General features: G+C 35.3%; 1 protein-coding gene across 1 annotated transcript in view; it reads right to left on the reverse strand.

The window, feature by feature from the left end:
- The window catches only part of LOC111404620 (bZIP transcription factor TGA10-like), a 3,394-nt gene extending 2,564 nt beyond the window's left edge, over nt 1-830 (reverse strand). The window contains exons 1-2 of the mRNA XM_023033403.1: nt 331-830; nt 4-132 (exon numbers count right to left, since the gene is read on the reverse strand). Of these exons, the coding sequence (XP_022889171.1) occupies nt 4-132; nt 331-563 (362 nt within the window). The 5' untranslated portion in view covers nt 564-830. The remainder of the gene's footprint in view (nt 1-3; nt 133-330) is intronic.
- Nucleotides 831-14,948: the final 14,118 nt, after the last annotated feature.

Here is a 14,948-nt window from a genome sequence, read left to right on the forward strand (position 1 = left end):
CACGAAAAGAGGGGGAGAGGGAGGGAAGGAGGGAGATCTTTACGACTTTCTTCTTTAGCCCTCGACTGTTCTTGGCTATCAAGATAGAGGAAAAGGGCTTCACCCAAATCATAAGCTCCACTATCTTTGCTTCTGCATATAAATCAACGGCTATATAATTAAGCATAATAGTATCAAACTGTGCCAAAGAGGAAATAATCAAGAGAACAGTCTATGGTCTAAAATTGAGAGAGAGAGAGAGAGAGAGAGAATATTTTTTGAGAATTTCAAAAAAGAAAAAAGTGATGAGGTGGTGACTATTGCAAGAAGAAGAGAGACAAAAAAGATTACATGAAGTTGCAAGGCATGGCTGCTGATGAAGCTGATTGCATCATTCCAAAAGAAATCAGATTATTCTGATTCTGATGATAAAATTCCTGAAAATTTTGTTCTTGTTCTAAAACTGCATGTGCGTTGATGGTGTTATTGCCTTTATTTGACGCCATGAATGGAGCTTCAACAAGAAACTTGCTTTCTTGCTCTAGAGGGCTTGTATTCTCAACAATTGTACTTGAGAAAGCCATTTAATAACACTATTAATTGCACTTGAACTCCCTTCCGCCCTTTTCCTCCCCTCTATGGATAAACCCCAGATCACCATAATCAATACATACAGACAGATGTCTACAAATTTTAGAGAGAGAAGATAGAGAAAGAAACTCAGTCGGTTACGGTATAACAATATGGCAGAGTCTTGACAAAATCTATTTTTAGTTTATTTTCAGCTTTTGTTCTTCTCTCCAAAAATCAGCTGATTTTATGTAGAAAATCCCTTTTTTTTTTCTTTTTTTCTTTTTTTTTTTTTCCTCTTTATGAAATCCAATTCTAACACTATTGTACTCTCTCTCTCTCTCTCTCTCTCTCTCTCTCTCTCTCACACACACACACACACAAGTATTTTCTTTTCTCTGTTTGAAACGGCTTCACTCGGGAAACCATTCAAGTCAAAGCGAGAAAAACAGGTTCCAGGGTCACTAGGAAAATCATTCCCAATTTTATTATTTTTCTTAAATCAAAGTCATGTGCAGTGGCTAGTTCTATTAATGAAGGGAAAAAAAATAAAAAATAAAAAGAATAACAACAACTAATGAATAGGGCTAGACGTAGGGGTGTCAAAAAGGCTCGGCGGCTCAGGTGACCCTGATCTGGCTCAGAAAAAACCCAAGCCTGGCCAATTCGTTGCTCGGAGCAGCTGAACCGAGGCTCAGGCCGAGCCCCATTTTGGGGACACATGTCGAGCCCCAGCAAGCCCTCGAGCCTTTAATTTAAAAAAAATGGCGAAAAAGGCAGCATTTGCTGATTTTCTGCCTTTTAAGGTAGGGGGGAAAAAATCGAGCCTACTGGACTTGTTGACATCCCTACATGACCTCCAAAAATGGAATATAAAAAAGAAATAGTACATATCGCAGACTAATGTGAGCATTGATGGGAGCTTGGAAATGAAATAACAAATTTTAGAAGAGAAATAATGTTCAAGAAAATGACTTATAAAATTGATATAATCCCTAGTCTTTTAGCGACTTCAGAAAACATGAATTTAATCTAGGGAAAATTTCATAATTAAGAGATTAAGTACGACATATTTCAAAATTAAGAAAACAAGTTTCAAACTTCAAAAAAAGAGTTTTGTTAAAATTTATTTATGATTTAATTAATTAATTAATTATATTTAGGTCACATATCTATACAATTTGATCACAAATTAACAATTTAATTAGTCACTTATTAATTTTTTTGGCCACAAATCCAAAATTTTATGTCATGAATTATTTTACGATCACAATTCAAAAATTTTGTAAATCATAGTTCGTTCATAGGTCAGAAATCAAAAAATTAATTAATCACGATTAATTTTTAATGACAACTTATCAAATTATTGATCACAATTTATTTCTTGATTACAAATCAAAATATTTTGTAAGTCACATAATATTTTTCGATCATGAATCAAAGATTTTATAGGTTACAGATCACAGATATTATAGGTCACAACTTATTAGATAGTCACTAATTATTAATTTCTTAGGTCACACAATATTTCTTGATCACAATTTATCTTTTTTATTGGTCACATATTATTTATTAGTCACAGATTAACCAATTCACTAGTCACAATCAACCAAATAATATGTGACCATCACCAACACTTACGACCACCACTTCAATGCTGCCTCCAATAGCACCACCACCACCATCAACGCTAAAACAACCACCGCATTGATCACAAATTAATCAATTTATTGGTCACAACTTTCATTCAGTCAATAAAATCATCACAAACACCTACACCCCATCCCACCACTCCAAAGCATCGAACAAGCGCCAACCACCATTTCGGCCACCAGCGACATCGCCCATTGCCACCACCATCGATATCAGCATCACTACAACACCATCACCACCACCACTTCCCAACAGTTGGTCACAAACCCCCAAATAGTTGGTCACAAACACTTTCGTACCACACCACCAACCACCCTACCACACCGCTGCCACCATCGCCAACACTACCAACCGTCGCTGCCATTGCAAACACTACCACCACCACTATCATTGTCACCTCAGTTATCATCAACCAAAAAACACCCTAAAAACCACCTCCACCACCAACCGAAAAACCACATATCCATAATCAAAACCAAAACAACTGGTTTTGAACCACAAAAGTAACCATAAAACCATAGATCCAAAACCACCACCATCACCTCAGCCATCATCAACCAATAATCACAAACAGAAAACACACCTAAACCCTAACCAGATGAAAGAATGAAGGAACCACTCAATCACTCCCCAAAAACAGTGTCTCGGCAACCTCATTTATCGCCAAAAAACATACCTAAACCCTAAGCAGCACCATCTCGCCACCACAGCCAATGTCACAACCATCACCAAGAAAGCAACGACATGGCACAGCAGCATCTTCACCGTATATAGCATCATTCATCGTTGTTGTGCAATGGCAATGGTGATGTGTTTCGAGTGGCGCAATTCCCAACCCTATTTGTTTGCCTTCTCCACTTCAGATTATGATGGTGGTGGTCGCCAGTTTTGGTAATTGCGATGGCAATGGCGATAATCATCGCGGTCAGCGATGAGAGAGAAGAGATGTAGCTAGGGAGAGATGGGTTTGGGGAAAATGGGTCGGTTGGAGAGGGTAGGGTTGGTTTATCAATTAATTTAATTTAATAATATATTTATCTAGTAATAATATATTAATTAACATAAAAAACTGATTTTTGAATTGTTAAACTTGCCATCTGATTTATAATGTTGGATTTTTTAAATATGATTTTGTGTAATTTCCACTTTAATCTAATACATGTATTAGTTACTGAATGCAAACTAATTCTAAATATTTAAAAACCTCCTTAAATTTCATTTATTGTAACTCCAATCAAATTTCAAAACTTCAAAAATGCATGTCTTCAATTTCTTGATAAAAAATTTATGGGATTAGGTCTTAGGACTTTACGAACTTCAATTACGCAAATTGTTTATCAACAAAATCTCAAACAGGATGATATTTCTTGTCAATGTGCTTGCTATGATAATGAAAATTTGGATCTTGTCCAATGACATTGCCGGCTTTTTATAAAATTTTTCGGTGGAATCACTTCATTGCAAATTAATTTCTTTTAACAAATTTCTCAACCAAATTGCTTGACTAACACATGTGCAACAAAGATATACTCTACGTCACAACTTGAAAGTGTAACAATCGCTTGCTTCTTCAATAGCCACATAAAAGTCTATTACTGATTCGATAATCATTATCTCCGATACAATCATCAATTTAGAAACCTCCAACCCTTGAGCTTATATAGTTCCCATCGCATCTTTGAATGCCAAACTAGTAGAATCCTCTACTTTATTGTCATCATTACAAATTAAATTAATGAATTTGTTATGAACATGGATCACAAGATATGACAATAATGAAATAAAACAAAAATAGATAACACCAAGATTTACGTGGAAACACAATTCGGGAAAAAAAAACATGGGCAGAGAAGGAGAAAATTCACTATAATCAATACGAATGTGTTTACAATGTCATGACTTAATACCTTCAATTGAATCTAAGCTCATAAGATGTTGTAGATTTTGTTCTCTCAAGATTTTTTCTCAAAGAACATGAAAATTCTCTTTTAGAATAAAAAGGGCAACGTTTGTATTTATAGGGACACCTAAAAACCTAATTTTAGACCAATAGGGGTCCAAAACGCGTTAAAATGCAAAAAGTCAGTAAAGATACGTCGGTCGATCGAGTGGCAGTCGAGTGAAAAGTTTCTACTTCAAGCGCTCGAGTGTCCAGCTAGTGAAAATGCGGCAACCATTGTCTTGGTCTATAAAGTTAATTTCTCCAAGACCAACTCAACTACAACTCCTAATACCCTAAGAATTTGGGTCACACTACAACAATCTCCACCCTGAACCAAATTTCATACACAAAGAATCCAAAATAAACATCTCCTAGTAAACACCACTCCACCTCTTCCAAGCCCCAATGGGCTAAATCAATGAGAAAGACCTACTAAGTTCAAGCAATACTCAAACTTAGCAATGGAAAGTGATTTTGTCATCATGTCAGCAGGATTCTCCTTGGTATCAACTTTCCTCACTACAATGTCACCACGAGCAATTACTTCACGCACAAAATGGTACCTCACATCAATGTGCTTAGTTTTCTCATGGAACATCTGATCCTTAGTAATAAATATAGTACTCTGGCTATCACAATACACTATAGATATCTGCAAGTTCTTACTGATTTCACCCATTAATCTTCTCAACCACATAGCCTCTTTACAAGCTTCAGTACTGGCCATGTACTCTGCCCCTGATGTAGACAAAGTTACTGTATTCTGCAACGTAGCTTTCCAGCTGATAGCACAGCCACCAAGGATAAACACATACCCTGTGAGTAATGTCCTTTTGTTGAGATCTCCTACATAGTCTAAATTCACATATCTTGTGATTCCTTTTGAATTTCTTCCAAAATACAAACAAGCATTTGTAGAGCCTTTCAAGTATCTAACGATCCACTGCACTACTTTCCAATGTTTCTTTCCAGAATTTTCCATGTATCTGCTAACTACACGTGCTAAATTAGGCCTTGTACAAACCATAGTATACATCGATGAACAACAGCACTAGAATATACTCAATATATTCTGACTGTAGACAGAAGTCTATTAATAATCTAATATGTGCAGCCAACGGTGTATCGAAAACCTTTGCATCTGCATATTGAATCTCTAAAATACCTTATCAATGTACCATTTCTAACTCAAGTATAATCCCTCAAGATTTCCATTCTAAGGATTTTCTTTTTTGCTCCAAAGTCCTTCATTTCGAACTCTTTACTTAGTTGAGACTTCATTTTTCTTACCTCTATTTTGTCTTTGGCTGTTATAAGCATATCATCAACATACAATAGCAAGTATGTAATCGATCCACTACTTTCCTTCCTGAAGTAAACACAATTTTCATAGTTACACCTTTCAAAACCATGAATAGTCATGAATGAATCAAACCATTTATACCGCTGCCTCAATGACTGCTTTAGTCCATATAAGGACTTTTTTAATAGGCACACATAGTCTTCTTTTCCAGAAACTATGAACCCTTTTGGTTGTTGCATGTAGATGTTATCCTCAAGTTCTCCATGCAAGAATGTTGTTTTGACATCCATCTGTTCAAGCTCCAAATCATTATTTGCCACAATCCCAAGTAAAGCCTGAATTGGACTATGCTTTACAACTAGCAAGAGCACATCTGTGAAGTCAACACCCAAAATGTGATTGTAATCTTTTGCTACCAACCTAGCCTTAAACCATGTATCTTCAATCCTGATGTCCTTCCTTTCTTTTTGAACATCAACTTACAGTGAACAACCTTTCGTCTTTAGGCATATTTTTATTCAAGGACTCTATCTCCTTCTGCATTGCAATCAACCATTTGCCAGAATCACTATAACTGACCACTTCTGAATATGCACCAGGTTCCTCAGTGGAATCAATGTCATCAACCACACTCAAAGCTTAAGCAACCAAATCTACCTTTCTATATCTTTGTGGAGGTTTAATCTGTTTGCAAGGTCTATCCGTTGCAATCAAATACTATGGTACTGGTGTAGGCAAATTAAGAAAAGTATTATTGTCCGTCTCCTTTGAACCAGACTGTTCTATAACCTCTGATTGTTCCCCAGGGCCAATTTCAAACTCTACCTGAGTTGAATAACTCTGTTCTATAGATTTACCAGAATCCACAAGAAGTCTTCCATGAATCATAGCAAGTTTGTCAAACACTACATCTCTACTAATCACCACTTTCTTCTCTTCTCGACACCACAACATATAACCCTTTACTCCTGATTTATACCTAAGAAATATGCACTTTCTAGAACTAGGCTCCAATTTTCCATTATTCACATGAGCATACGCATGACAACCAAAGATCTTCAAATCGGTGTAACAAGAAGGTTTACCACACCATACCTCTTCTAGTATTTTATTTTCGATGGCCGTTGAGGATGAACAATTAATCAGGAAACATGCTGTAGTAGCAGCTTTAGCCCAAAAAACTTAGGTAGCCCAAAATTTGAAATCATACAATGAACCTTTTCCATCAAGGTTCTATTCATCCATTCAGCACGCGCGTTTTGTTAAGAAGTTCCAAGTACTGTCAAGTGTCTTAAGATGCCTTCAACCCTACAAAAGTTATTGAATTCATCTAAACGAAACTCCAACCCATTATCAGTATGTAGACGTTTTACCTACTTTCCAGTCTGCTTTTCTACCAGTGTTTTTCACTCTTCTACTTCAAGAAGAATACCCAAATTTTTTTGGAGTAATCATCAATTATTATCATCAAATAATATGCACCTCTCTTTGAAGGTACTCTGGCTAGCCCCGAGAGATATGAATGGATATACTCAAGTATTCCCTCTGTGTCATGGCTTCCCTTAGAGAATTTGACTCTTTTTTGTTTTTCAAAAACACAATGCTCACAAAATTCCATCTTATTGGTCCTCTGCCCATCAAGAAGTCCCCTTCTGCTCAACTCTGCCATTCTTTTTTCACTCGTATGCCTAAGCCACATATGTCAAAGTTTTGTCACTTCATCCTCAGTCAAAGTAGAAACTGTTGTATCCCCTATAACAATGAAAACTTGCAAAATGTACAGTTGTATAGAATTCTTATGTCCCTTCACGAAAATAGGAGCACCCAAGCACACCAATGTACTTATAACCCTTTGAGTCAAGATAACTCAAAGATATAAGATTTCACTTCAGTTCTGGGACATGCCTGACATTTGTAAGTGTTCTGACAATCCCATCGAACATCTTGATCCTGATAGTACCAATTCCGACGACTTTGCAAGGCGTATTGTTTCTCATAATCACTGCATCTCTTGAAACTCCTTCATATATAGTGAACTAGTCCCTATTAGGACACATATGGAAGGTACATACCTAATCCAAAACCTATTCTTCACAAGGTTTGGATCCCATATCAAAAATCACAAGTAACTCTCCTTCAATTTTTTTGTTTTCCACAATGTCAGTCTCCATTGAATCAACAGGGCATTTTTCCTTATCATTGGCATTCACAGCTTTGTTTCTATTTTTCAAAGCATAGTAGTCAGTTCTAATATGCCCCTTCTTCTTACAATAATGACAAGTCTTCTCTGCATGCCTTGACTTTGATATGCCCCTCATATTCATGCCAAGCTTCCTATCTTGACTTCTCCCACGAGCAGCCAGGCCCTCAGCCTGACTTTCAGATCCCTTAGCAAGATGCTCCATCTTCTCTTTAGATTGTAAGGTATCATAGACCTTTTCCACCATGAGAGTATCACGACTATAGAGAGTAGTATCTCTAAAAGTCACATATGATAGCGACAACTAACACAACAACATCAACGCCAAGTCCTCCTTGTCGTATTTAACCTCCAACGTTTCCAAATCAACCACGATTTCTTTGAATAAGGTTAAGTGATCATCCAACGACCCACTTTTAGACATCCTATAAGAATACAACCATTGTTTGGAGTGTAACTTGCTGGTCAAGCTCTTTGTCAAGCAAAGCTACTCCAACTTCAACCACAACACAGCGGCACTTCTCTCCTTTAGAACATCCTAAAGAATTTGATTTGAAAGATGAAGATGATTCTGAGTTAGGGCTTTTCAATCCCTACGTTGCTTTTCTTCCTGCGTCTAGGTAGAAGACATCTTATCAAAACCAAGCAACGCTACCTCTAAATCCATCTGCGCAAAAACTACTTTCATCTTTGCTTGTCATAAACTAAAACTCATGTTTCGATCAACCATCGAAATATTATACTTCATTGTTGCAATGTGGAAATCAACTTTATGCTCTGATATCACTTGTTATGAATACGGATTGCAAGATATAACAATAATAAAATAAAACAAAAATAAATAACACTGAGATTTATGTAGAAACCCAATTCAGGAAAAAAACATGGACAGGGGAGGAGAAAATTCACTATAATCAATAGGAATGTGTTTACAATGTCAAGACTCAATACTCTTAATTGAATCTAAGCTCACAAGATGTTGTAGATTTGTTCTCTTAAGGTTTTCTCTTAAAGAACATGAAAACTCTCTTGTAGAATACAAAGGACGACGTTTTGTATTATAAGGACGCCCAAAAACCTAGTTGTAAATCAAATAGGAGTCCAAAATGTGTTAAAACATGAAAATTTTGGAAAGATACGTCGCTCAAGCTGCATCGAGCGACCTCAGGCGACAGTCGGGCAAAATGTTTCTGCTTCAAGCGCTCGAGAATCCAGCTAGCGTAAAGCTAGCGAAAATGTGGCAACCATTGTTTCGGTCCAAAAAGTTGATTTCTCCCAGACCAACTCCTAACACCCCCAAGAATTTAGGTCACACTACAACAGAATTGAAGTAGTATAAATTGTTGAGAGTTGGGATCATAAAACAACTAGTTGATAGTATATATATTATAGGTATCGAACTTTCATTATGCTTGTATAAGATATTAATAGAGGACGAGTACAAGAAAGTAGAAAATTAGTGCAAGTTAAATACAACAGAAAAATACCTGGTTCAATCTAAAGTTCTTAAGTTCTTAATGTAGAGATTACCTATCCAATTTTTGACAGTAAGTAGGTAAGCCCATTTTTACCCAAAAAAAAGGATGATTTATAGTAGAGAAAAATGAAAAAAAAAATAACTTTAATCAACAAGGCAGTCACAAAATGGTGAGTATTGGGCAAATTGTTGCACCTCCCGGACGATAATGTAACTCGATATATTTTCTCAATTGGCATCGACCAAATGACTGAACGATAAATCAATACCTCAATGAAATTACCCGATCCCAAAACTCTTTAGGCCATTGTAAGCAATCTAATTTATTAGTGCTGCTCATGGCCCATTTTCTACTTATTTGGACGGCTTAAAAATGGTAACCCAGTTAGCAATATACTTAGCCCACTTACACTCCCATTGGGCTTACCCATTACTACCATAATGTTACCTATTTATTTGGCTGTCTAGCCCTTAGCCCCATGTATGTGTTTTCTTTGCTTCATTTGCCTCTGAGAAAAATCGATGGTTCTTCTCTATGATTTTTGGTTCATTGTTTTTCTCTCTTTCTTGCCCTGGTAGCGAATCTCATTCTGTGATTATACCTTCTTTAGCGCGTCCTTTGTGGGTGAAAAAAAAAAAGCAACCATAAGTGTGAGGGGTTGAGGGGTTTGGGTTGAATTTCGTCATTGAGGTATGGCTTAATTCGGTGTTCTAAGCTCGGGAAAGAGCTTTGGTGATCAAGTCTGACGCCTCACATCTGATATCAGAGCCTTTGTTGAATTTTTTTCGAACCAAAATCACCATAAAATTTCAATTTTTCCCAACTAAATTGAACTTGAAAGTTCTGATTCTAGGCAAACCAGTCATCGATCAGACAAACAAAGACCAGACTCAACTTCAGCAAGTAGAGCGCTCCTCCCTGCAAGGCGAGTGGTAGCAGCGCTTGCTTCTCCAACAGCAGCACATGACGACAACTCTAGAGAAGTTTTCTTCTAACAGTTACTCATATTAATTTCCTGAGCATACTGATATCGTTAATTCTGTGTTTCAGGTTATACAAATTTTTTTGACAATTTTGCTCCTGGATTCTTGATCTGTGATCATTGGTCAATCGCATTGGAATATTTATTGAATCTTTAAGGTGAATAGTGATGGTCCTAAAATAGCATATTCAAATCTCTCTATTTTACGGACCTTCAGATGTGGTCTGCTTAGGTGAATTAGCTTATCCCTATCAAAATTTCAACACTGACTCGTCATCGTGTAAGATGACAATAGGATTGGGGCTTACTATATGAGGTAACCATTACTTGTGCTAGAAATTAGGAATTACTTACACTTGAGTGATTGAAATATTTATTTTCATAAAATTCATATATTACCTTTGTATTATACTTTGTGCAAAATTGCTTTAGTTGAAATTGTTTCGATTGATATACTTCGTTTTTGTTAGAATATCTAGACCTTACTCGAAAATCTTACAAAACCCCAGGAATCTAAAACGGTGTATGTTGTCTATGACCTAAAACTACTTTGTGTGGCTTAATTGTGATTTTGAGCTTTTTGGAATTGATTCTTAGCAATGACTACTCACAATTTTGATTTCGAAAATTTTAACGAAAAATGTGATTTTTCTATATGGCAACAAAAGATGAGAAGTATTTTGGTCCTGCAAAAGATTTCAAAAGACATTGAATACAATTTTTCTTCTAATTTTTCAAAAGAACGAAAAGAAGAAGTATATGAGCTTGCTTATACTTCAATCATTTTATAGTTGTCTAACGTTATTTTGAGAAGAGTGAGTAAACTGAAAATCACTAAAGAACTTTGGAAAAATTAGAGGACCTATATTTATGCAAATCTACTCCGAACAAGCTTTCCTTGAACGGTTTTTCAGTTTTAAAATGAATCATTTAAAGGATCTTGATGACAATTTAGACTCGTTTAAAAAACTTTTTCAATATATTGTTAACTTTGAAAAGTCAGTGTTTGAAACCTACAATGCCATAATTTTATTTAATTCCATTCCTGACACTTATAAGGAAGTTAACAAGTGCAGTTAAGTATGGTAGGGACACTCTGACATCTGAAATTGTCATTGATTCTCTTAGAAGTAAGCGGATTGAGATTAGAGTTGAAAACAAGATAAAAGGTGGTGAGATTCCCATGCTGAGGGATAGAACTTAGTTTAAGCAGAACGGTCATGATAGGTATTATGGTGATAGCCAGTCAAGTAGTAATGGAAATAAAAAAGAAGAGAAAAGATCTGTGTAAATCAAAATCTAAGAATAAGGTCAAAAAGTGCTATGGTTGTGTGAACAAGGGGCATTTTATAAAAAAAACTGTTGTAAAGAGAAAGGTAAGCTGAAGGGAAAAGAGAGAGATAAAGAAAATGTGTTTTCTTCAACTTCCAATGTTGATGATGGTAAAGTGTATATGATTACAAGTCATATTGCTAATCCTGCTAAGTTGAATCTAATTGCCCATTCTCGTTTGCATGAGTGGATAATTGATTCTAGTACATCTTTTCATGTCACATCACAAAAAGATTGGTTTGAAAACTTGCATGGATCAAATAATGGGCATGTTCTACGATGTGACAATCTACTTATATTGTTGCTGGTATTGGTGACATTACCTTAATGTTTGACACTGGTTTTATGTATTCTTTAAAGATGTTAGATACATAGTAGGAAGAATTGAAAAGGTTGACTTTACTGGTACAATTGGAAATGGGGTTTTAAAATTGGTTAAGGGTGCACTTGTTTCCATCAAGAGAACTAGGAAAAATAATACTTATATCACTATTGGAAAAATGATAAGAGGTTTAGATTTCTTTATCTCTTCATTCAAGACCGATCACATGCATAAATAGCATAGCAAACTTGTACATGTGGGTATTACGGGTCTTAAACTCCTTTAAAAATGGTGCTTTTGGTAATGATTATATGTGTGATTTATTTTTCTATGATTACTGTGTGCTTGGTGAACATCATCATAGATGTTCTTTCTTCACGAGTGTTCATAAAACTAAAGCATGCTTGAATATATATGCATTTAGACTCGTGGGGTCGTGCTATTAATCCTACCTCTGGTGGAAATTGGTATTTATTGTCTATCACCGATGATTACACGAGATAAGTGTACATTTATATTTTAAAAGATAATTCTAGTAGTTTTCATAGTTTTAATAATTGGAAAAGACAAGTTAAGAACCAAACTAATAAGAGGATTAAGTAATTGAGAACTGATAATGGTCTAAAGTTTTGTAACGCTTAATTTGACAATATGTGTAAAGAAAATGGATTAACAAGGTATAAGATTGTTCCTTACATTCCCCACCAAAACGAGGTAACTGAAAGATTGAATAGAACCGTACTTTGTTAAAGTGCGTTATATGATGTTGAGTTCTGGTGTTCCAAAGTTATTTTGGGGTGAAGTTGTAATGACTGCTTGTTATTTAATTAATTTGACTCCATTTGCTGCATTGAATGGTGATACTCCTCATTGAAAATGCTCTAGTAAACTAAGTGATTATTCCGTGCTTAAAACCTTTGGATGTACCATTTTTCTCTTCAGAGTGAAGGAATGCTTGAACCTAGAGCTAGGAAATGTGTTTTTCTTGGTTATATAGAGGTTACAGGCTACGGGATAGAAAACAAATAGGAGTTAAAATCATTATGAGTAGAAATTTCACTATTAACGAAGTTGAAATGCCTTACCTTAAAAAGAGTGGATCGTCTAACAAAATTCTCTATATGGGTAATAGTGGATCGTCTAACAAAATTCGCTCATTTTATTTTGGTAAAAATGGCATTCAGTTTAGATCAGCTAGCACAATTGTACATTATAGAGATTGTAAAATTGCATAGTGTCCCTATATCCATTATGTCTATTCACGAAATATTTTCTTTTGACTTAAAATTACCGCAAGTGTATGGTTCGTTAACAAGTAATAAAGTGAAATATTAAGTTCCGAGTATCGTCATCGAGTAGTTCAATTCTATCTATCTTAGCCTTAACCAAAACAAATTTGTCAAACAGGAATTTATTCTTAAAAAACCCTAATTTAGTAAAACTTTAATTTATGACAACCCTAATTTCGCTAAACGATTTGATTATGTCAGTTATATGTTCAAATGAAATTAATTGCAAAATGATGACTGAAATGCAAAATTGATTGTATTCAATGAAATTAGAAAATGCCGGGATCTCAAATTCGAATGTAATTGTCACTTGAAACCCTAATTTCACAATATGATAACACAATTTGATTATTGACAACTCAATGCTCCTAAGTCTATCCAGCACACTCTCTTGAGCAATATTGAACCTATTCTAATGTATCACCGGCCTATATTTCTATGACAGATGCATATACATAAGGTGCATGGGGTTTTATGAGCAATTAAAAAATCACGTAAGACATAGAGGTATATTTCTATCTCTTATTGGACCCTACGATAATTTATACCTTGTCAAATCTATTTTCCTTCTCTCGAATGTAAGAAATAAATCACTACACATCACACAATTGCGTGCACTCAATCATGGATGAAATAAATGTATATAGATCATTCAATAAAACAAATATGTGTTTAATTTATCAAATTTCAGAATTAAAATCTAAAAATCATATTACATAGTTCATCGATCTCCTAGCATGAGAAAACTTAGCCGAACATTGAAAATCTAACGGAATACATGAATTCTTGAAAATAAAACATTACCGGGTACTGAGATGTGATGAAATCTTGATGTTCTTCGCGAAATCTCTTGTGGATCTCCCTCAATTTTGTCTCCAAGAAGTGTTTTTGTAGAACCCCAAATAATTCTAGACACCTTAGTGGCACTAAGACATGATGACTAAAGTATACTTCAGATTTTTAGTCTCATTTGAGACCCATTTTCGACAAAGGAAATATTCGATTTGGAAAATAATTTCTAAATAAAAGTTTTAGCTCTTTGAGTTAACATTCCAATGTACTTTGAATTACCTCAATTAGATATCGGGAGAAGAAGTTATGATAGAAACACTGAAAGCTATGCAGTGTCAACCGGACTACAACTGATCGACCGAAATTGCCTGAAATGAAAATTCTCATTTTTCTCTAGAATTTAAATATTTATTTTCATCAATTATTTTCTCAAAGGACCACCCACGTTTTTGGCAATAAAAACCACACTAAATTGAAGCATTTAACCTCAAAATTAAATGGCACCCATGTTTTCTCTCTTAAATGAAATTTAACCTTCATTTGCTTTAAGTTATGGGATATTAACCTATAAATAGGGACCTCATTTCACTCATTTTTTCTCACACCAAAAGCAAGAGCTTTTACATACTAAAGAAAGAGTTTCCAAGAGAGAAAAAGAGGGGGAGGAAAACTATTTTTCCTAGAAGTTTAAGAAATATTTTCAAGCATCAATTCTCAACGGTTTTCAAACATCCAAGGAGTGCATTTCTTTCAACGTCCAAGTTTCATCGAAGTTTTCAATCCAAGTTTTCAAAGTGTCAAAAGCATCAATCAAGGTAGGTAGAGATGTAATGTATTTAATCGTGTTAAGTTATAAGTTTCGATTCATGTTAATGTTTGTATGTCAAATGGTACTCCGGTACGGCATATCCCTATATGTTAATGGTTGTATGTCAAATGGTACTCCGGTACGGCATACCCCTCTATGTTAAAGAAATGTTCGTATGTCAAATAGTGCCCTCGGGTATGGCATACCCCCTTCATGTCAAATGATGCCTCCGGGTACGGCATGTATGAAAAGTTATAAAGTTAATGTTTTGAAATGTATAGCTTGATCACGAATGCAC

Source organism: Olea europaea, chromosome 11 (genome assembly GCF_002742605.1).
Source record: "Olea europaea var. sylvestris chromosome 11, O_europaea_v1, whole genome shotgun sequence".
Classification (NCBI taxonomy): Eukaryota; Viridiplantae; Streptophyta; class Magnoliopsida; order Lamiales; family Oleaceae; genus Olea; species Olea europaea.